Source organism: Bubalus bubalis, chromosome 10, assembly GCF_019923935.1.
Source record: "Bubalus bubalis isolate 160015118507 breed Murrah chromosome 10, NDDB_SH_1, whole genome shotgun sequence".
Lineage (NCBI taxonomy): Eukaryota > Metazoa > Chordata > Mammalia > Artiodactyla > Bovidae > Bubalus > Bubalus bubalis.
The window spans coordinates 76048475-76072376 of NC_059166.1; the positions used below are offsets into that span (position 1 = coordinate 76048475).

General features: G+C 35.7%; 1 protein-coding gene across 1 annotated transcript in view; it reads right to left on the reverse strand.

Moving 5' to 3' along the window:
• Positions 1–23902, reverse strand: part of LOC123327765 (triadin) — a 33406-nt gene that overhangs the window by 2766 nt on the left and 6738 nt on the right. Inside the window, exons 4-6 of the mRNA XM_044924444.2 lie at positions 23464–23487; positions 3849–3890; positions 1983–2021 (exon numbers count right to left, since the gene is read on the reverse strand). Of these exons, the coding sequence (XP_044780379.2) occupies positions 1983–2021; positions 3849–3890; positions 23464–23487 (105 nt within the window). The remainder of the gene's footprint in view (positions 1–1982; positions 2022–3848; positions 3891–23463; positions 23488–23902) is intronic.

Sequence of the window (23902 nt, forward strand, 5' to 3'; positions counted from 1 at the left end):
ATGGGGAGGGGGAGGCTAGTTAAATCCACATGAGTCTAAGGGCTTAGGAAGTAGAATAGAGCAAAGCATGGGTAGAAAGAAGCTAAGGGGGACAACAAGGGATTATTCTGATTTCATCACCCATGATGTCAGCTGACTTTAATCACTGAGCTTTTTCACTGATGAAAATGGTTTGGAGAAATCTTGAATTTAGTTCTTCTTTCCTCTTTATCTTATCCAGAATTGTTTTCTATTTTGTTTTAGCCTCAAAGAGGGTCAGTAACACAACCCTCGCCCCTGCACCCTCGCCAAGGTTGTGGGAGTCTAGGGTTAGGGGTTGGACAGGCTGCAGAGAAGGAAGGCAGTAATGCTGGGCCTGCATGAAGGAGGAATGGCAGAGCCAGTACTCAAAGGGGGAGAGACCATCAGAATCAGCTTCCAGCTGAGCCTTCTCATTCACAGGCACTGTTCTGACATTTATTTTATTGATGCCAAATGGTTGTGAGTGAAAATATCATTGTAGCTGGACATTCTAGGTCTTCTATAAAAGGCTCATAAATGTCAAACTATAGAACTGCTTCATGGAAAGATGAAAATATTGTTTTGCTATGGTAAATCCCCCAAGTGAACTGAAAATATTTGACACTTTTGTTTTTTACTAAAAAGTGGAATTATTTTATTTACTTACTTTTATTTAAAATTTTTATTTTGAGATCATTGAAGAGTTACATGAAGTTGTAAGAAATGATGCAGAGAGAGCCCATGTATCTGTCACCTAGTGTTCACCAATGGTAACATCTTTGAGAAATGAATGATACTATAATATCCCAACCAGGAGATTGACGTCAATATAATCCACCTATCTTTAATAATTATTTATGAAATAACAGATTTTGAGTATTATGTGATACAGCCACAAATTGTTACAAGTAGGTGAACAATTGGGAAAGCACTGCTATATAAATCAAAAACATGCTTAGATTGACTTTATGGATTTTGCAACCATATCTGAAAGTATTAAGACTACTTATTTATTTCTTATTTCATACAACCTGATTTATGAAGGATTATAATTTGTTATCCCTCATCTGTTGCAGTAGCCACAGCATCTAAACAGTGCTTAAAATATAGTAGGCTCTTGATATTTTTTCAATGATTCACATATATTAATATAACAGGAAGTGTTTGCTATTATAGAGGTCATTTTTGTAATTTCCTTCAGAAATACATTTAAGAAGGATTGTGGAACCCAGAGAACATTATTGACATTATTTCCTCAGATAAATGTCTATTTTTTATTTCAAAAGCATTATGTGAAGCAAACTTTGGTTATACTTATTTAAAAAATTCCTTCCTTTAGTCTGTGCAGCAATGACTTTTATGCATATGTGAATTCAAGATGTATTGCTTTACCATCTGAAGAAAAAATGTCTAATTTGGATGTGCTGGAATAATAAGAAAATAGGACATTGAATTTTGTAACTGCATATGAATATTGATTGCATTATAAAATCAACGATCCCAAAGATTGAATATTAACAGCCTGCCATATAGTGAGAAAAGGTAAAAGGAAATTTGAATCTTAGAAGTGAGTTTCTAAGCAATTGAATTGTTGAGACCTATTTCTACATTTTTTTTCATTTTGAGGTAAAAAATTTCAGTATATCACTTCAGCTGTCTTTTCATAAAGCAGACAGTAGCACACATTTAAGCACAGATTCAGTTAGAATGTTCAGGATCAGAGCTGTGTAGAATGGTTTGCAATAAATGCCACTTCAGTCATGACTTTGTAATTCCTCCAAATGTGTGTCCCTTGACTGACGTGAAGAGTGCAGAACTCCTCTTAGAAATATGAGTGACCTACTTTAATGTTACTCTTCACATACGTGCTACACATCTTTTTCTTCTAATGCTGGTTTTCTTAAGAGAGTCTAAACTTTCAGTGTATATGTACCACCTACAGAATGCCTTAGTGGTTTTAATCATCTTTTTTTTTAACTTACTTTTCTGCTTCTTTGTTGAAGATACCTCTTCAGCTTCTTCTAGTGGATACAAAAATATGAAAGTAATTACCTTGTACATTCATAGTTATTATACAAATACGTAGGGACATAAAAAATGTCTTAAAAGGTACACAATATGAAAGAAACAGGAGCTATTTGGCCTCCTTATAATAAATTCTAGGTTCTTATTCAGATTCTGTTCAGTCTTTAACTACAAACTTCAGTAGGTTAAGAGCCGGTAATAGAAGAGGAGGCAATGAAAGAAAAGACTGGAAAATGCTACAGGCAATTGTTCACATAGAACTGGTCCTGATGTGCTGGATGTTAATGGAGGGCTGGCTTGACACTCATTCCTTTCTTTGAAGAGTTTTTGATGCTCAGAGTTATAATATGGTAAGGATGGAATCTTGCTATGAAACAAATGTTTCGATCAAAATAATTTAAACTTGTGAGAGACATGAGTTTTAATGGTCATCCTTATCATGAAAGAATAGCAGCAGGCTCATATATCCTGCACCCTTTGCTTTTCTCATGTGACTCAAGGACTCCTTTGCTGAAGTGATATGCACCACGTGTCTATCTAATGAAGGATAAATGACATTATTCATTTGAACCCCTTTCCCCAGGTTAGAAGTTCTTAACTGGTGTACACAGATAAACTTTCACGAGTTTCTTACAAACCTATGGAATGTTAAGATATGAACATGTGTGTGTGTTTCATCTGAAGTAGGTTTTAGATTTCATCAAATTCTAAATGAGTTCAAAAAACTTCCTTCTCAAAGTGTGATCCATGAACCAGTAGTTCTAACATTACTTGGGAAACTGATATAAATACAGTTATTGATCTCCAATATCAATTTATTTCATTTCAAAAAGATTTCCAAATGCTTTGTATATAAAGTTGTTTGAGAAGTTATGTTCTAGAAGTAAAAAAAAAATTAAGTTATTGTTCTTAATAATTGTTTTATAAAACTCCCCACATTTTAGTATTCAAAAATATCTTAAGTGTAAATCATCTCATAAGAATCAAAAACCTATTCTCTTGTGTCTTTTCTCAAAGTGCTGTTTTCCACACTATTAATTCCAGACACTGCCACAAAACTTGTATTTTGATGACAAGAGTACATCTTAGGCAAACTCTTACTGTCCATAGGCAAGTCTGAAAGTAGAATAGAAAATATCTGTCACATAACAAGCCAAACTAGGAAGCCAGGAAACCCTTCAGGAAAAAAAATGCATTAAATTAAATTAGTTGAAAACCTTACAATACAGATGAATAAATTTAGTCCTGGAAATACACGCCTAAGGTCATGTATCTGGTTGTAGCAAATTTTTCTGAGGTTTGAGGTCAGTCTTCCCTCCCTCTCTCTCTTCCTCCTTACTTCCATCTTTTCTTTAGCTATTATTGCTAATATAGGCAAGTTATCTCAATTTTTCTTAATAAACACATGTAAATATCATATTTGAACATTTATGTGGTCCTCCTTCTGTCAAACAACACTTGTGAAATTATGATTCTGAAATATTTCTCTTATAACCTTATTGGCCTACAAATTATTTAATAATTACTTGTAAATAAATCAGTGTCCAGTTAGTCTTAAATATATAGAGATATACAGAGATATATAATATATACAGGTGTATAATATATATGTATAGCATGTTATATATATATATATATATATACACATATATATACACACACACATATATGTTTTCCAAATAATGTACAAAAGCTGTTTACAGATAAGTGTACCATCTAAACTTTGCTTAGGTAAAGTTGAGAACCAGAATAGTTAAATAAAACAGATAGAAAAAAATTTACAGACGAGAAAATTCCTAGTGAACTGAAAATAACAATCTTACCTTTAGCTTTCTTTGAAGTTGGTACATCTTCAGAATCTTCTCCTAGAGAGTAAAGAAAGATGTATCAATTCATGACCTATTTCCCAAAGAGGAGATACTGTATTTAGGGGGTTTTAAGACTTAGAAGGTCTCAATCTAAACTCAGCATTAAGTATCTCTATGAACAAGAACTTTCTACCAAATAAGGCAACTTGCCTGACTGGGACAGAGAGTGGGGAGGAAACAGATGCTGTGCCAGGCCTGTGGTCAGCAGGCCAGAAGTCTGGTGGGGGCAAGCAGGACCTGCAGTGATCCTCCCAAATGTGCCTGTCCTCTGACTCCTAACACTACCTCCCCAAACCACAATCGCTTTTGGAATTTAGGGAATTTTAGGTAAATAAATTTATACACATATGGCTGATCAAGAGGAAATACTCTGTCCACATCTTTTGTTAGCTGACTTCTGATGATTGTAAAGACAATGAAATGCTTTTATTTCCAATATTCTGGGAGGTGGGTCAATGAGGATCCTGCTGTGATGTATGTCGGAGAGTGTTTTGCCTATGTTCTCCTCTAAGAGTTTTATAGTTTCTGGTCTTATGTTTAGATCTTTAATCCATTTTGAGTTTATTTTTGTGTATGGTGTTAGAAAGTGTTCTAGTTTCATTCTTTTACGAGTGGTTGACCAGTTTTCCCAGCACCATTTGTTAAAGAGATTGTCTTTTCTCCATTGTATATCCTTGCCTCCTTTGTCAAAGATAAGGTGTTGGACTCTGTGGGAGAGGGAGTGGGGGGTGGGTGATGATTTGGGAGAATGGCATTAAAACATGTATAATATCATATAAGAAATGAATCACCAGTCCAGGTTTGATGCAGGATACAGGAAGCTTGGGGATGGTGCACTGGGATGACCCAGAGGGATGGTATGGGGAGGGAGGTGGGAGGAGGGTTCAGAATGGGGAACACGTGTACACCCGTGGCGGATGCATGTTGATGTATGTCAAAACCAATACAATATTGTAAAGTAAAAAAAAAAAAAAAAAAGACAATGAAATGGCATTAAAACTCCTAGAGGAGAACATAGGCAAAACACTCTCCGACATACATCACAGCAAGATCCTTTATGACCCACCTCCCAGAATATTGGAAATAAAAGCAAAAATAAACAAATGGGACCTAATTAAGCTTAAAAGCTTCTGCACAACAAAGGAAACTATAAGCAAGGTTGAAAAGACAACCTTCAGAATGGGAGAAAATAATAGCAAATGAAGCAACTGACAAACAACTAATCTCGAGAATATACAAGCAACTCCTACAGCTCAACTCCAGAAAAATAAATGACCCAATCAAATAATGGGCCAAAGAACTAAATAGACATTTCTCCAAAGCAGACATACAGATGGCTAACAAACACATGAAAAGATGCTCAACATCACTCATTATCAGAGAAATGCAAATCAAAACCACTATGAGGTATCATTTCACGCCAGTCAGAATGGCTGCGATCCAAAAGTCTACAAGCAATAAATGCTGGAGAGGGTGTGGAGAAAAGGGAACCCTCTTACACTGTTGGTGGGAATGCAAACTAGTACAGCCACTATGGAGAACAGTGTGGAGATTCCTTAAAAAACTGGAAATAGAACTGCCTATGACCCAGCAATCCCACCCCTGGGCATACACACTGAGGAAACCAGAAGGGAAAGAGACACGTGTACCCCAATGTTCATCGCAGCACTGTTTATAATAGCCAGGACATGGAAGCAACCTAGATGTCCATCAGCAGATGAATGGATAAGAAAGCAGTGGTACATATACACAATGGAGTATTACTCAGCCATTAAAAAGAATACATTTGAATCAGTTCTAACGAGGTGGATGAAACTGGAGCCTATTATACAGAGTGAAGTAAGCCAGAAAGAAAAACACCAATACAGTATACTAATGCATATATATGGAATTTAAAAAGATGGTAACAATAACCCTGTATACGAGACAGCAAAAGAGACACTGATGTATAGAACAGTCTTTTGGACTCTGTGGGAGAGGGAGAGGGTGGGATGATTTGGGAGAATGGCATTGAAATACATATAATATCATGTATGAAACGAGTCGCCAGTCCAGGTTCGATGCACGATACTGGATGCTTGGGGCTGGTGCACTGGGACGATCCAGAGGGATGGTACGGGGAGGGAGGAGGGAGGAGGGTACAGGATGGGGAACACGTGTATACCTGTGGCGGATTCATTTAGATATTTGGCAAAACCAATACAATATTGTAAAGTTTAAAAATAAAATTAAAAAAAAAAAGACTTAAAAAAAAAAAAAGTTGAACAAAAGCTCAGACATAAACAATGGCCCTCAGGTGCATTACATATATTCATGGTCTTTTGTGTAGTCTACTTAAAAGATACATAGTGGAATAATGTGGCAGTAATTTTAAGTAGGAGATTATTCTAATACAACTTAATAAATGATCTTTACATATTTATATAAAATTTTTAGCACTTATAATGATTGGAAAGAGGGTCAATTTTATATTATTTATTCAGATTTTGCATAACAGCTATTCATAAATAGTTAGAAAAGGGATAAATAGGTTAGTATGCAAATTTTCTCTAGTAGGACAGAAATGTGACCTTTAGGAAGAGATATTACTATGTTAAAGAACAAAATGGGGAAAAACAAAACTATTAGCATTTTTTATGATGAATTATTGAAGTTTCAACCTAATTAGTTTTTAAAATATTTAAATATAGGTTTAACCCAGTTAAATATTGGATTAAGTGGCCTTAAACTGTCCTATCAACGGTTATAAATAAAATAATAGTATAAATGATTAAATTATATTTTAAAGTAACATAATATTTAAAAAAAATCAGAATTCTTAGATGAATCAAATAATGATCATATTTGTGTAGTAAAAATCTGCTAATTTCTATGGAAGATGTTTACAAAATTAAAATGGTGCAAGGTCCTTGTACAAGAAAAACGTATATTATTTCTGTAGATAGTAAGTAAGTAAGTAAGGTCGCTCAGTCGTGTCCAACTCTTTGCGACCCCCTGGACTGTAGCCCACTAGGCTCCTCTGTCCGTGGGATTCTCCAGGCAAGAATACTGGAGTGGGTTGTCATTTCCTTCTCCAGGGGAACTTCCCAACCCAGGGATCAAACCCAGGTCTCCTGCATTGCAGGCAGACGCTTTAACCTCTGAGCCCCCATAGTAGCACACTTAAACAAAGCACTTATTCTCTGGATCTATTTGTTACCCCCAGGGAAATAAATGTGGATAGAAGAAAAACCTTATTTTACTCTCTTTCTAAAAATCGCTATTCTGACCCACAGTAAACTAACTACAGGTGATAGAAACTGGCAAGAACTGAGTCACATGTCAACTGCTCAGGCTAACCAGATGGAGAACAGAGACACAAGATAAGCAGCAAGCCCTAGGGCAGTTGCCCTAGAGACACAATCTCTGTGTAAGTAACTTAAGAGTAACTGGAATTTACTGAAGGAGGATCAATTCATGGGATTTTCATTGCTCAGAATACAAAAAAAAAAAAAAAAAAAAAAAAAAAAAACCCTGAGAAAGGCACTACAGCCCATTTACTCTTATAACTTGTGCCTTCATTGGGCAAGTGATGGTTTGGATGAAATATTCAATACTTGACTCTGAATGGGTACAGTCATTATTATAAAATAAGTATCAAAATGTGCCAGGGAAATTTTAGGGAATGACTTGTTTTAATGGGAGGGGTAATCAGAAAATTATTTTATAAAGAAAGTCTAACTCAAAACAAGCTCTTTCATACAGAGGAGATTTTGACTAAAGGAGACAGTAAGCTTAAAGTGAAGGCTATCAGATGAAGAAAGACTAGATCCAGCAAAAGAAAGAGGCTATTCAAGAAGCACAGGAAACACTGAAGAGGGCAGGAGAACCACATCTGGAAAAGCAGGAGAGGATTGTCATGTGCGAAGTTTTTATAGGTCAGGCTGAGTTGTCTCTACATAATGTCATAGCAAGTGGAAGTTGTTCGAGAGAAAAATAATATTTTAGATGTGTTTAGTAAAAATGACAAAGCTAGAATATGTGAGAATGGATTCAGAGAAAGAAATAGGGAATGCATTTTCATAGTCAATCCAGGAACCAGTGATTTCTGCAACTAGGAGTCACTGAAGAAGTTGAGAGTAAATGAGGCTTTCTATGTAGAGTTAAATGGTATTGAATACTGTGAGTGCAAGAGATGACTACAAAAAGCGGTAACATCGTTTTTATTAAGATTGAAGAAAGACGGTGGTGCCATTCCCAGCAGTGAGGAAAACCTAAGAAGCACTCATTAACTGGGAATCACGAAAAGTTAATTTTTCTATGAGTTCAGTTGTGGTGTTGGCCAGTCATAAAGTTTCAATATCTAGAATGAAGCAAGACAAGGAAGTCAAGATATCTGGAAAAGTTTAGAAGAGATATGCATTGTGTTAATGGACAAAACTGGGAGGGTTGAGACATCACTTTTAATGACAGCAATGAGTTAATATTTCCTAACACTTAAACCATCTCTTGGGTCCTATTAAGTAATTTCACATGTACTGGCATATTCAATCCTTACAGCACTTCTCTGCATAGATTCTCTTATTTTAAATCTCCTGTGTAGACAGAGTAGAGAGGGGTTAAGTACTGCCCAAGGGCATAAAATGAGTGACTGGCAGGGCTAGGGCATGAACTCCAACCTGCCTGGGTCAGAGCTGCTTGAATGAAGATTTATATTTAATTCACAAAGAGTGCACTGTAACCTGCCCTCCTTTGTTATAAGCACGGATACTAACACATTTCACCTCCTCAGCAAATCTGTGAGAAGGTACTATTATCACTCCCATTTTACAGAAGGGATCATTAAAGTCTAGAAGGTTCCAGAGCTAGGAAGTGGAAAAATCAGGATTCAGACTTTAGCAACTCACTTTGGGTTCCAGAGACTGTGCTGTTCACCACTAAGCAATCCTACCTCTCAAGAATGGCCTTCTAAACTCAGTCTTCTCTGATTCTAGAACATTATATTGCTGTTAGCATTATATTGTTTAACAAGCAGCAGCCAGAAGGCTCAGACAGAGTCAATTCACACATGAATCATGCACTTGTGCAGAGCAGAGATGAAGCAGAGTTTCCGTAAGTATATTCCTCTGCTCTTTCAACAATCTGTTCTCCTTTGGTGTGGATGAATAGAAGAGTTACTTAACTGTCTTTGGAAACAGTAAGAAGAGTAAAAGGCAGTATCTGTTCTGTTTGCCTAACCACTTCAATTTAATCATATCCCAAACAATGGAGAATAAAAATGTATTCTTTTGACTTTCAAACTGAGGACTCCATCCTATACTTTCACAGAAACTGAGTATCACATGCAATTAAAGCCTGAAGATGTGGTGAAGAATTGGTGGGAAGCTTTGTCCAGAAGCGTGGCTGTAAATGAAAGCAGAACAAAAGTACAAGAGCTTCAGGAAGAGAAAGGGTAAGAGACACTTTATACAAGGGAATCATTGGAAGATTTTTGTCCGCAGGAGGAAGAGGACCTTTTAAAGTGAGAAATGAAAGTGCGGGATTGAGGGAGCAAGATCAGGGGAGACAAGAAAGGACAGAGTCAAGGAGGACATGGAGTGATGAATCTTGGCAGAAGCAAAGCTTCTTCACTTGAGCTTGAGAGGGTAGTGGTGGGTAAGAAAGAGAAAAGGAGAAAAGAGATTGTATTTTGGAGAGAAGCAAAATGTTAAAGGATACACATTGATGGCATATATTTGTATTTTTGTTATTTTTACAGATAACATTTTTCTGTGTAGTGCCCAGTCTGCTCTGCACACTCTTAGCAAACAGGATAAATAAATAAAAACTACCTAAATAATGCACGTGTGTACCAGCAGTTACTGTTTATTTCTACTGGCAGTCTATTCTGATTTGTGTAGAGTTTCAAGAAATGCTCATAGGTAAGCATCTGGCATCCTGAAGCACAGACACAAAAGTAGCTTAGCATGGATTTTTGTATTCTTCTTCACTCCTCTCACTTTATCTTACTCACTGTGTCTGCAGACTTATTGACAGCTTCAAATTATTTGCTCAACTGATTTGCTAGATTATGTGTAAATAGCTTGATAGAATATTATCTTCTAAGAGTTTATATTTTTTCAAGACATCCTAAGAATCTGCAGTAGTTCCAGGCAACAGTTGACGGCCAGTTTATTTTAGCTATCAGGTGTGAATAGCTCCTTTTACACATGCTATTATTTAAAATGGTCAGGAGTTTTAAAGAAAATTAACTGCTACACTGAGCAATATCCATAGAGTCCTGGAACTGACCACAGGGAGTAATAAAGTTTGCAGAGACAGTTCACATTTGGAACCTTGCACACAGTGAAGCCAAGGGTATTCGATAAATGTGTGCAATCCTTTCTGAGTGTCTATCCCGTCACTCTAAGGACAAGGCATCACTGTCTTGAGGGCAGTGTCAGAACAACTTAACATCACCAGTAAATGAATGAGGCCACATTGTTGGTACCCGAAGACTAATAATGGACAGTGACAAACATTTCACCAACTATGCCTTCTACACTGACTTTCTCTGTGCTGTGCCATGCTAAGTCCCTTCAGTTGTGTCTGACTCTTTGTGACCCCCTGGGCTGTAGCCCACCAGGCTCCTCTGTCTGTGGGATTCTCCAGGCAAGAATACTGGAGTGGGTTGCTGTGCCCTCCTCCAGGGGATTTTCCCAACCTGGGGATGGAACCCACATCTCTTATGTCTACTGCATTAGCAGGCAGGTTCTTTACCACTAGCACCACTTGGGAAGCCCTGGGGACTTTCTTTGGGGTCCAGCAGAAGGAGGGATCAGAGGGAGTGAGCCCAGCAGCTAGTACCTATTTAGAAGGCTTCAGCCAAAAGTAACTGCTCCGTTTTTTTTTTTTCCTTCCTGGAACAAAATCTCCATGAATTTTATCACTTGTGTCTAAAAAAGTGGGATTGCTTTAAGTCCACAACAAAATAAGTGAGATTTTTAAATTATTATTTTATCTCATTTTTTTCATCCATTTTGACACAAAAGGCTTATAAGCAAAGCCTGTCTCTAATTAGGGAAGTAACCTTTTATCATCATTATCACCATCATTATCATCATCATCCTCACAGACTGCAATTAATGATCACTTACTATCCACAAATCACTTGTAAACTCTATTTTATCTTACTTAATCTTCCCAATGTTTCAGAGAGGTAATTTTAATATCATTATTCACATTCAAAAAATAAGGCTACTGAGCACAAAGATGTTAAGCAATTTACCCAAACTTTTAAGTCAGGATGGGAACTCAGTCCATCTAAAGCCAGTTTCCCTGTTATCAGCCACTACCCTATGAGGATGTTCATATTTCTACCATGTATTCATTTCTAAATTGTTTTAAGAAAACCTGCACTGATATTAGTATCCATCCAGAGTCCATTCCAGCAAACAATCTCTAGCAATATTCCATTTCAGCAAGGGGCATCCAACAAAAAAAGGAGTCAATAACTTTATCCTGAATCAAGTTTTCATCCATATACTACAAGGAAGTGTGTTTTCTTTTTTTTAAAGGTTTGTGTCTATATATATTAACTGAGGATGAGGATGGTTTGCTTGAAAGAAGATTAAATTGAGGCTTCTATGAGTCAAGCTTTCTACAATTTTAACAACAGATTTAGTTTTGTACAATTGTGTATCAGATATTTTACTTTTTAATTGAGAAAAGTAAGGCATGAACCTTGGTTAAAATGAGATTTGTGGGCGATATTAAAAATACTATTAGGCACAAATACTTTTGATAATACGGTAGACAACAACAACAACTATGAAAGCACATCTTTTGTTGCAGTGCTGGACTCAGAGGACATAAAGAAAATCTCCAAACAGAATCCTTCCTCCTGCCCCAGAAACAGGGGAGAAATCCTGCTGATACATGAAGGGTGAGGTCATCCTAAGGACAAGTGATGACATTAAAACTGGAACTCAAAAACTAAGTGTGCAAGGAGCAAAGCAGGAGTACAGGGGTTAAGATCCTTTTTTATGCCAGGGATGGTAGGATGAAAATATAACTGACCCAGGGATTTTTGAAAAGATAACAGCAATGCAGTATTTAAATCTCCTCCAAATCCCACCATAAGATAGCAAAATCTCCTCCAAATTCCACCATAAGATAGCAAAAACCACGGGCAATATTTACTACAAAATGAAATGAACCCTAAAATACTTGTGGATGGGGACAATCAGACAGTCAAAACCCCGCAGGGATCAGTGTTTCCAGAAGAGAAAGCATAAGGAAATAATGGGGATTCTGAGAAACCTGAAAATAAGGAACCCTCCTACAGCCAGGAGGTATTTTCTGAAAAGTGAGAGAGAATAATTTTTGATCATCAGCTGAAACTAAGAGGGACTCTGCCCAGTGTTCAGCAGGTGAGCACACAGGGTTCACCGTGAGTCTGGGTGCTCATGCCATCAGGTACTCTTTGACCTTGAGAAACTGGTAAGCTCGTGCTGACTCCCAAGATGGGGCACCTCAGATGGGAAGAAATTGCTAGGAGTGGAATAAATTTGAGCAGGACAGGGACAATAGAGACAAAGAAAGATAAGGTCAGATAGAAATGAGGGAAAGAAAAACAATGTGATTTCATAAAGTCTCAAACACAGAAAAGACCATCCTGAGTGAGAGTCCAAAGAAACAACAAACAACAAAGTTATATCACAAAGTACTTCATATTCAAAATTTAATATATATGAATGTTTTAAAAAATAATATATAAATTTATAAATAAGAACAAGCAACAGGTGATTGTGAAATAAGAAATATAATTTTAAAATAACTATTTTAAGAAAAATACAAATTAGAGGGTTCAAGAAATAATTACTGAATATGCATTGAAGTGAAGTGAAATGAAGTCACTCAGTCATGTCTGACTCTTTGCAACTCCATGGACTGCTGCCTAACAGGGTCCTCCGTCCATGGGATTTTCCAGGCAAGAGTACTGGAGTGGGTTGTTAGAATGGATCAAATTTCCCTACATATGGCATAGAGACACAAGAAGATGAAAGACTTAAAAGAGGTGTTAAAAGAGAAGAAATAATATACATACCCAACATGTTCCTAATCAGCAGAAAAAAGAATGCAGACACAATGTTTGAAGAATAAAGGCCATTAATCCCTCAAAATGGTAAAAGAAAAAAAAATGTATACTGGAAGCATTTCACAATAAAAAGAAGCTCTTATTCCAAAAAACTTGACTGAAACTGCAGCAGATAAAATGCAAAGAGAAAATATTTAAAGAAGCCAGAAAGAAAAGATAGATCACATAGGAAGGAATGACAATTCAACTGATAACAAAATTCTCCCACCTCAGTGGAAGAAGCAAAAACAAGACAGGGGAATGATACACTGAAAATGTTCGAAGAGTGATAACTGGTGACCTAGATATGTGCCTAGCAGAAGGCTCTCAGGAATGAGGATTACTTAAAGACATTGTCAGAGAAATAAAAACAGAGTATTTTTTCCACCAATAGGTTTTGCTCAAGGCACTTCTAAACAAGATTCTCTTGAAAGAAGTAGGACAGCAAAAGAAATTCAGAGATGCAAATGAAATGGTAAATAGTGACATTGGTAAACATATGGGTAAAGACAGACACATACTGATTGAAAAAATAATAATAAAATCTGACATTCATACAGTTTAAAGGTTAGAACTAAAAATACTGAACAAAATTAGCATGTAAATCAGGATTAGAAATTCTAAAGAAACATCTACTTCTGCCTCATTGACTACGCTAAAGCTTTTGACTCTGTGGATCACAATAAACTGTGGAAAATTCTTAAAGAGATGGGAATACCAACCACCTTACCTGTCTCTTGCAAAACTTGTATGCAGGTTAAGAAGCAACAGTCAGAATCTTAAACAACTAACTGGTTCCAAACTGGGAAAGGAGTATTGTCACTCTGCTTATTTAACTTAATGCCAGGCTGAATGAATCACAACTGGAATCAAGATTGCTGGGAGAAATATCAACAACCTCAAGTATGCACATGATATCACTCCAATGGCAGAAACTGGAGAGGCACTAAAGAGCTTTCGAATGAGGATGAAAGAGGAGAATGAAAAAGCTGGCTCAAAACTCAGCATCTAGAAAACTAAGATCATGGCATCTGGGTCCCATCACTTCATGGCAAACAGAAGGGGAAAAAGTGGAAGCAGTGACAGATTTTATTTTCTTGGGCTCCAAAATCACTGTGGATGGTGACTGCAGCCATGAAATTAGAAAATGTTTGCTCCTGGGAAGTAAAGTTATGACAAAATTAGATGGCATATTAAAAAGTATAGACATCACTTGGCCAACAAAGTTCTGTCTTGTCAAAACTATGGTTTTTCCAGAGTCATGTATGGATGAAAGAGTTGGACCAAAAAGAGAGCTGAGCACCGAAAAACTGATGTCTTTGAATTGTGGTGCTGGAGAAGACTCTTGAAAGTCTCTTGGACAGCAAGGAGTTCAAACCAGTTAATCCTAAAGGAAATCAACCCTGAATATTCATTGGAAGGACTGATGCCGAAGCTGAAGCTCCAACACTTTGGCCACCTGATGGAAAGAGCGACTCATTGGAAAAGATCCTGATGCTGGGAAAGATTGAAAGCAAAAGGAGAAGAGGACAGCAGAGAATGAGATGGTTAGAAAGCATCATCAACTCAATGCAAATGAATCTGAACAAACTCCAGGAGGTAGTGAAGGATATCCTGGTGTGCTATGGCCATGGCATCACAAAGAGTCAGACACAACTTAGAGAATGAACAACAATTTAATGTATATAGAATTTTGCCTCTAACCATTAGAAAATGAATATTATTCTCAATGATTTATGGAAATTTACTAAAACAGATAATGTATTATTTCATAAGATAAGAGCTCAACACATTTCAAAGAGTAGACCACTTTCTCTAATTACTACACAATTAAGTTAGAAGTTGATTAAAAGAGGATAATCTTTATAATTCCCATAGGCTTGGAAATGTTAAAGTATTTAAAATTCTAAAACATCTATGAAATATACTAATTAAACAATTACAATGGAATTAAGAAATACTTTAAAATGAATGATAATGAAAATACTACATATAAAGAAGCTTGAGAGAGGCTGTTGAAGTAGTACTTAAAGGAAAATATGTTACTTGCAATATGTGTAGAAAGGGTAAAGAGTAATAAAATAAACATACATAATAAGATGTTTAAAAAGGAACACAAAAATCTTGAATCAGAATCAAAGCAAATATCCATCAATAGTAGAATAGATTAAAATGCATTTATTCACAAAGTGCTATACTATACAGGAGTGAAAATGAGCTATAACTACACAAAACACTTAAGGATTTGAGAAGCGTAGCATTAAGTAAAAAAAACAACAACAACAACAACTTCAGAATATATCTTACAATGTAAGATAAAATTAGAAAGAAAAGTGATACAATCAGAAAAAAAATTAAGAGAATTAAAAAAAATTAGTGTATTAGTTACTTCTACCAGGAACCAAGAGATAGGATGGAGAGAGTTCAGAGGTGAAGTCACATCATAGTATCTAGTTTTTAAATATACACTTACATGTTATTTTGTTTATGTAAGATATCAAATAATAAAACACTTTTAAATTCTTTGAGCTTGTGGAGAAGAAAAGTAAATTTAAATTTTAACATTAATTAGCATGCAAAGGTGAATTATAGAAAAGGTAATCATCTCTCTTGTTAAATCTTCATTTCCTGAGGATTTAATTTAGAAATGGGATGGTCTTTTTTCCTCTTTCTGTTTTTAAGTATTTAATCAATCCCACTGGTTTCAACAATGAATAAGGTAATTATAAAATAATTATTTAAATCAATGGAGATACTCTTTTTAAAAAAATGGTCAAAGAATTTTAATAGACCACAGAGTGATTTAATAGTCATTTTAAGTTTCTGCAATTTAGTTTAGTTTGGGGGAAATATTTTGGTCAACATTAGGCAAGTGAATTCAAGATACAACTGGCACTAATAACACCATTCAAACTTACTCTGTAAAAGTAAGCAAACGATGTTTCAAGACATTTTCTGTAACTGCATGGAATCAGATTATTAAGCTTTCTGTGCAGCGCTAGAAATGTGACTGCGGTATGTTGTGTAATAATAAAATTGATTCACTTCTTTGAAAGTTAAAGTGTTGATATGCCACCCTTAGTTAATGGCATACTATTAATATTTTTATTAGCAAATCAATTAGTCTGAGATAACATAAATAATTTGATTTAGTCATGAATTAACTCTTACAGGATGTTAGGTTGTATCTGATCTCTTTAGAAAAGATCATTATTTTAATTGTTTATAAAAGGGAATTACATATAATATTAACATAAACCAAAGCATACTCTGTGTTTAAAGATTTAAGAGAATTAGTTCCTTTTGCCATTATAGTAACACTTTATAGTTCACTGACTCATTAATAGTTTCATGATTGTCTGAATTCATGATTGTCTGACAAAGTCAAACTTTCTTTCAAATAGCAGTAACATGCTTATTAGGAAATTGTGGCTTTCTGAAATTCTTGAAAATTTTCAATCCAGGGATATATAATCAATAAAAACAGGTTATGCTTTTATTAATGACAAATGGTATACTTCAGTTATGTGTAATTATAATCTTAAAAAAGAAGTGCTTAACCTAAGATATATCAAACATGTAAATGAGGGAAAAGACTATTAGCCTTTACATAAAAACTTTAATTATATCCGTGCTTATTTAAATTTTCAGACAAAATCACAAAGTAGCTGAATTTGATATCTAAAATTATCCACTATACTTTAATATTGATACAAATTACTTATTAGTTTACCAAATTCATACACAAAAAATGCAGAACCAAAAGATGAATCAACATTTTAAAAGTTAGAAAGCATTAAAAAGCAAATTACAAATGAAAGCAACAAAAGAAGCTATATAAAAAATGGAAATCCTGGCTAGTCCTCTGCTGGGTTTGCTTAAGTTTTATTAAAAAGTAATTAACTTCTGTAAAAGATTTAAAAAAAGCAAAATGGCTGTCTGGGAGGCCTTACAAATAGCTGTGAAAAGAAGAGAAGCAAAAAGCAAAGGAGAAAAGGAAAGATATAAACATCTGAATGCAGAGTTCCAAGAATAGCAAGAAGAGGTAAGAAAGCCTTCCTCAGCGATCAATGCAAAGAAATAGAGGAAAACAACAGAATGGGAAAGACTAGAGATCTCTTCAAGAAAATTAGAGATACCAAGGGAACATTTCATGCAAACATGGGTTTGATAAAGGACAGAAATGGTATGCACCTAACAGAAGCAGAAGATATTAAGAAGAGGTGGCAAGAATACACAGAAGAACAGCACAAAAAAAGATCTTCACAACCCAGATAATCACGATGGTGTGTTCACTGACCTAGAGCCAGACATCCTGGAATGCGAAGTCAGGTGGGTCTTAGAAAGCATCACTACGAACAAAGCTAGTGGAGGTGATGGAATTCCAGTTGAGCTATTTCAAATCCTGAAAGATGATGCTGTGAAAGGGCTGCACTTAATATGCCAGCGAATTTGGAAAACTCAGAAGTGGCCACAGGACTGGAAAAAGTCAGTTTTTTTCCAATCCCAAAGAAAGGCAATGCCAAAGAATGCTCAAACTACCACACAATTGCACTCATCTCACACGCTAGTAAAGTAATGCTTAAAATTCTCCAAGCCAGGCTTCAGCAATACATGAACTGTGAACTTCCAGATGTTCAAGCTGCTTTTAGAAGAGGCAGAGGAACCAGAGACCAAATTGCCAACATCTGCTGGATCATGGAAAAAGCAGGAATTCCAGAAAAACATCTATTTCTGCTTTATTGACTATGCCAAAGCCTTTGACTGTGTGGATCACAATAAACTGTGGAAAATTCTGAAAGAGATGGGAATACCAGACCACCTGACCTGCCTCTTGAGAAGTCTGTATGCAGGTCAGGAAGCAACAGTTAGAACTAGACATGGAACAACAGACTGGTTCCAAATAGGAAAAGGAGTACGTCAAGGCTGGATATTGTCACCCTGCTTATTTAACTTCAATGCAGAGTACATCATGAGAAATGCTGGGCTGGAAGAAGCACAGGCTGGAATCAAGATTGCCCGGAGAAATATCAATAACCTCAGATATGCAGATGACACCACCCTTATGGCAGAAAGTGAAGAGGAACTAAAACGCCTTTTGATGAAAGTGAAAGAGGAGAGTGAAAAAGTTGGCTTAAAACTCAAAATTCAGAAAACGAAGATCATGGCATCTGGTCCCATCACTTCATGGGAAATAGATGGGGAAACAGTGGAAACAGTGTCAGACTTTATTTTTCTGGGCTCCAAAATCACTACAGATGGTGACTGCAGCCATGAAATTAAAAGACGCTTACTCCTTTGAAGAAAAGTTATGACCAACCTAGATAGCATATTGAAAAGCAGAGACATTACTTTGCCAACAAAGGTCCATCTAGTCAAGGCTATGGTTTTTCCAGTGGTCATGTATGGATGTGAGAGTTGGACTGTGAAGAAAGCTGGACACCGAAGAATTGATGCTTTTGAAGTGTGGTGTTGGAGAAGACTCTTGAGAGTCCCTTGGACTGCAAGGAGATCCAACCAGTCCATTCTAAAGGAGATCAACCCTGGGATTTCTTTGGAAGGAATGATGCTAAAGCTGAAACTCCAGTACTTTGGCCACCTCATGTGAAGAGTTGACTCATTGGAAAAGACTCTGATGCTGGGAGGGATTGGGGGCAGGAGGAGAAGGGGATGACAGAGGATGAGATGGCTGGATGGCATCACTGTCTTGATGGACTTGAGTCTGAGTGAACTCCGGGAGTTGGTGATGGACAGGGAGGCCTAGTGTGCTGAGATTCATGGGGTCGCAAAGAGTCAGACATGACTGAATGACTGAACTGAACTGAAAAGATTAAAATTTATCAGTATTTTATGAAAAAGTTAAGTTCATTATTTTAATACAAATATTTTCTCAGAGACTTTACAATGATTCAAACCTGTCTACACAGATAATATTGGTGAGGTGCTAACAGTAAAATCCTCACTATTTCTGATCAGAGAAAAATGTTACAGAAAAAGGTGTCAAAGTTAAATTTCTACATAGAATAATTTTAAGAAGTGTTCTTAATACATCACTTCTTTTAAAGTACTCATTTTGAAGGGCACGCCAACCTAGCTTTACTTAAATGTTGACTAGTAGATACTAAGAACAAAAAACTATGGATTCTTATAAAATCTTTTTCCTTAATTATAAATATAAATATACTGTCAGTGTCTCAGCTATGTCAAGAACCTTGATACTCTTCTAGGTGCAAGACTTCCCTTGCCCCATTTGCTCTTAAAGACTGTAGTTCCTCATTCCCTTGCTTTGTTTCATGTTTTGCCTACAGGCAAGTTCCTGGGAATGATGTTTTACATAATTTTTTTGTACACAATTTTTTCTCAAAGGAAAAGTTTTCCAAAGCCTTAAAATATTAATATCAGCAGGAAATAATTATACTTTAAAATTTAAGAATGTGAATATTTGTTTTGCTTTTAATTTTTAAAGTATCAGTAATTATATCTTAAATATAGTATAGTTTCATGCCTCTTGAGGTCTTCCTCAAAACTCTGTGGAAAGGTAGTTTCATTATATATTTACCATACATACAAAGTAAAAAGTATGGAATGAAAATTAAATGACTATTCAGAAATTAGAAATCTACATCCTTTGATAAAGTAAACCCACAGAACAAACATCAATTAAACCATAATAGTCTGTGAATCATAGAAATTTTGATTTTGCAATGTTACTTTCACTGATGTAATAAAGAAATACTATTATTTTGCTGATTATTTTTTATTCCTAAAACAAACCCTCAGGGTAGCTGAGAATCTAGTCCACCAGGATGATTTCAAGAATCTCAATCAGAGTAAGCCATGAGATTTCTGAAAGAGATACTGCTTCTCTCTTTTACATCAGTCTTTTCCCACATATTAACAGTCTCCCCCATTCCCAACAAAAAAATCTGGGAATGAATAATGGTCTGTGTGCATCCAGCACCAAAGCAGAAAAAATGATATAGCAGAGGTGGAAGACCTGGTTCTGTTCAGAGGACAAGAGACACAGGCACTAGCGGTGGAGAGAAGGTTGGAAGGGAGCAATGGGCACAAAGGAACTACTTCATCAATTCCCTTTAGTAAAGACAAATAGCTAAAAAGCAAATTAGACATCTGACAAAAAAAATTACATAATGTTAAAAAAAAAGAGAGTTCAGGGAAAGAACAATGGTTCTTTAGTTTAAATTATCTTTAGTATGTTCTACTTGATAGTATCTGAGGCAGTTTTTGATAATTACCTCTAAAAAGGCATGATGAAAAGTATGCACTATAAAAACATAATTTTCATATACACACAAAACAAGCTTATTAAAATGCATTATTCCAAAAGACTGTTCTATACATCTGTGTCTCGTTTGCTGTCTCGCATACAGGGTTATCATTACCATCTTTCTAAATTCCATATGTATGCGTTAGTATACTGTATTGGTGTTTTGGGGTGGGATGATTTGGGAGAATGGCATTGTAACATGTATAATATCATATAAGAAACGAATCGCCAGTCCAGGTTTGATGCAGGATACAGGATGCTTGGGGCTGGTGCACTGGGATGACCTAGAGGGATGGTATGGGGAGGGAGATGGGAGGGGGTTCAGGATTGGGAACACGTGTACACCTGTGGCGGATTCATGTTGATGTATGGCAAAACCACTACAATATTATAAAGTAATTAGCCTCCAATTAAAATAAATAAATTTAAATTAAAAAAATAATAAAATGCATTATTCCATGATGTCTTGGACATTTATATCTTATTATCCACCAGAATCAATATATTGTCTTCTTCACACATTTCTCTTTTCAGTTACTACTCTTATTCTTACTACTTCTATTACTGCTATTCTTATGAGGTTAGACTTTCCAACAATTCCTCCATATGTCACTCCTTTACACAAAATAAACCATAGCCCTCTGTGGCAATAAGTCTAGAGTTCCTTGATGGGCAGGTTCTCTACCTCATAGTTTCAACCTATATGTTCTTACATCTCACTGCTTTCTAACACAAGCCAAAGCAATCTTAAGAAAGAAAAACTGAACTGGAGGAATTAGGCTCCCTGACTTCAGATTATACTGCAAACCTAGAATAATCAAAACAGCATATCACTGGCACAAAAAGAGAAATTGAGATCAATGGAATGGGATAAAAAGCTCAGAAATAACCTCCAACATATATGGTCAATTAACCTATGACAAAGGAAGCAAGAATATACAATGAAGAAAAGACAGTCTCTTCAATAAATGATGCTGGGAAAACTGAACAGCTACATGTTAAAGAATGAAATTAGAACATTCTCTAACACCATACGCAAAAGTAAACTCCAAATGGACTGAAGACCTAAATTTAAGATTAGATACTATAAAACTCCTGGAGGAAAATATAGGCAGAACACTTTTTGATATAAACTGTATCTGTATTTTTTTGAATCCTTTTCCTAGAGCAATGTAAATAAAAACAAAAATAAACAAATGGAACCTAATTACACTTAAAAGCTTTTGCACAACAAAGAAAATTATAAACAAGACAAAAAGACAATCTACAGAATGGGAGAAAATATTTGCAAATGATGCAACTAACAAGGGATTAATCTCCAAAGTATACAAACAGCTCACAGATAAATTTTTGATTGGCAGTTTATGATGTGCTAAGTCTAGTTAGTATCAGAATTAAATTAATTGTAGGAGAGCTGGTGTCACAGAGAAATGCTTAGTATGAAAACAATCCTACTTGCCTGGTATCAGAAGTGTTAGGAGTATGGTGGTAGCATGAGAGTAAAGGAGAAATACACAGGAGAAGTGAGTTTTTTCTTTACACCTTCTTTTGCCAATTATCCATTCCTAAGCATTTTTCAAATACAAATTGTAGAATTACCTCCTAAATGAATTCTATCCTGACTACCTTTGGCCGTAGGGGAAGGGTGTGGAGTAAGATAGTTTCAGAGGGTTTTCTGAAGATCAGATATTAACTTTGCCTATGCATCAATGAGACCCTGCTGTAACCTTGTAATTATTTTCCTTTTTTCAAAAATATCTGAAGCAAGTCCATATGGAGCTCTATTACTTGCAGTCAAGGAACTTTGAGATATATGGCAAGTACCACCTTTACTGATTGTCTTATATCATCCTTATTACTCACTAAATATTGAACACAGCAGAAATACTCAATAAATCCTGAGAACTGCTCCGCCCAATGCAGTATCCACTGACCCCCCGGGCTGTTAGAGAATTGAAATACAGCTAGTGCAAATCAAAATGTGCCATAACTATAAAATACACCCACAATTTCAAAGGCTCAATAAAAAATTAGATAAACTATCAAAATACTTCTATATAGATTACATTTTGAAAAAATATTTGAAAATAGAATCAGATACAAATATTAAAATTGTTTTCGTCTATTTGCCTTTACCCTTTGAATGTGTCTGTGCTGTGCTTAGTTTTTCAGTTGTGTCCAACTCTTTGCCACCGCATGGACTGTAGCCTGCCAGGCTCCTCTGTTCATGTGGATTCTCCAGGGAAGAATACTGGAGAGGGTTGCCATGCCCTTCTCCAGGGGATCTGCGCAACCCAGGGATCGAACCTAGATCTCCTGCATTGCAGGAGGTTTCTTTACAATCTGGACCACCAGAGAAGCCCAAGAATGCTAGAGTGGGTAGTCTATCCCGTCTCCAGAGGATCTTCCCAACCCACGAATCAAACTGGGGTCTCCTGCTTTGCAGGTGGATTCTTTACCAGGTCAGCTACCAGGGAAGCCGTTTAACGTGTCTACTTGAAAATTTAAAACTACAGATGTGGCTCAAGTGATACTGCCTTAGATAGCACTGATTTAAAACCATTTGTCTTCTTAAATCCGGAAACTTGAGAAGGAAATTTGCTATTTCCCAGAATTTTAAGATTTATAGGAAAATTCATAGTTGTGTCATGTATCATTTGAGCTGCTATCTACACCTAGATCTTGGTATTTCAGAGAGTATTTTCTGAGAGTTTGGTCAGTGTATGTTACATATAAGATTAGATCTATTCCTAACTATGTATTCTTTTCAGACCTACAATTAAGTTAATGAACATTAGAAAACAACAGCAAAGCAAGCATTATTGCTCAACCAGATGTGCTCTATGCCAAACGTTTAGTGATTGAACGCTGAAGACGAAAGTAGGATTATTTTATTCCATTCAACCTTGATCACTGAAAAGACTTTTGTATTGAATGCAAGTCACTTTAATCTTCAGGCTCAAGAACATGATAAGGTATTTGTTACAAGTTATTTTAATAATGCAGTTTTGTTTTTTAAGTTTCAACATAAATAAGATGAAAAGTCATCAAAATCCTGTCAGAAGGTTTAATATGAAATGACTCAATTTCTGAACACATTAAAAAAATAAATATTTCATGAATTTCAGCTTGAAATTCATACTGTATGCCAAAGAGAATTTATTATCAATATAAGCAGTACTTACTTGATATTCTTGCAGGTTTTTCTACTAAAAATAAAGAAAACAAGTCTTGTTTAACTCAGGTAAAATACAAAGATATTATACATCAATAGACTGCATAAAAGTATCTAATATCTTTGACTTTCTTCCTTATTTTTCATGAGTTAGTGAATAAGTGGAGCTCTCTGTTGTCTGATAACATGGCTCTTTGAATATCTTAATTGTTATTATGTGAGACATCAAAAAAGTTATTACTCATTGCAGGTGTCACAACATACTTATGCTTTTAACCACGCTTACTAAAATCATCAGGATCTTTGTTAAATTGTTTTGGTTAAACTATAATTATACCCAATGCCAGTGAAATTACTTTGCATGATATAATTAATCTAAATACTTGCTTTAAATTTTCCAAATTTCATAAAATACATTATTGAGAATTATTTTCCTTTTGGACATGAAT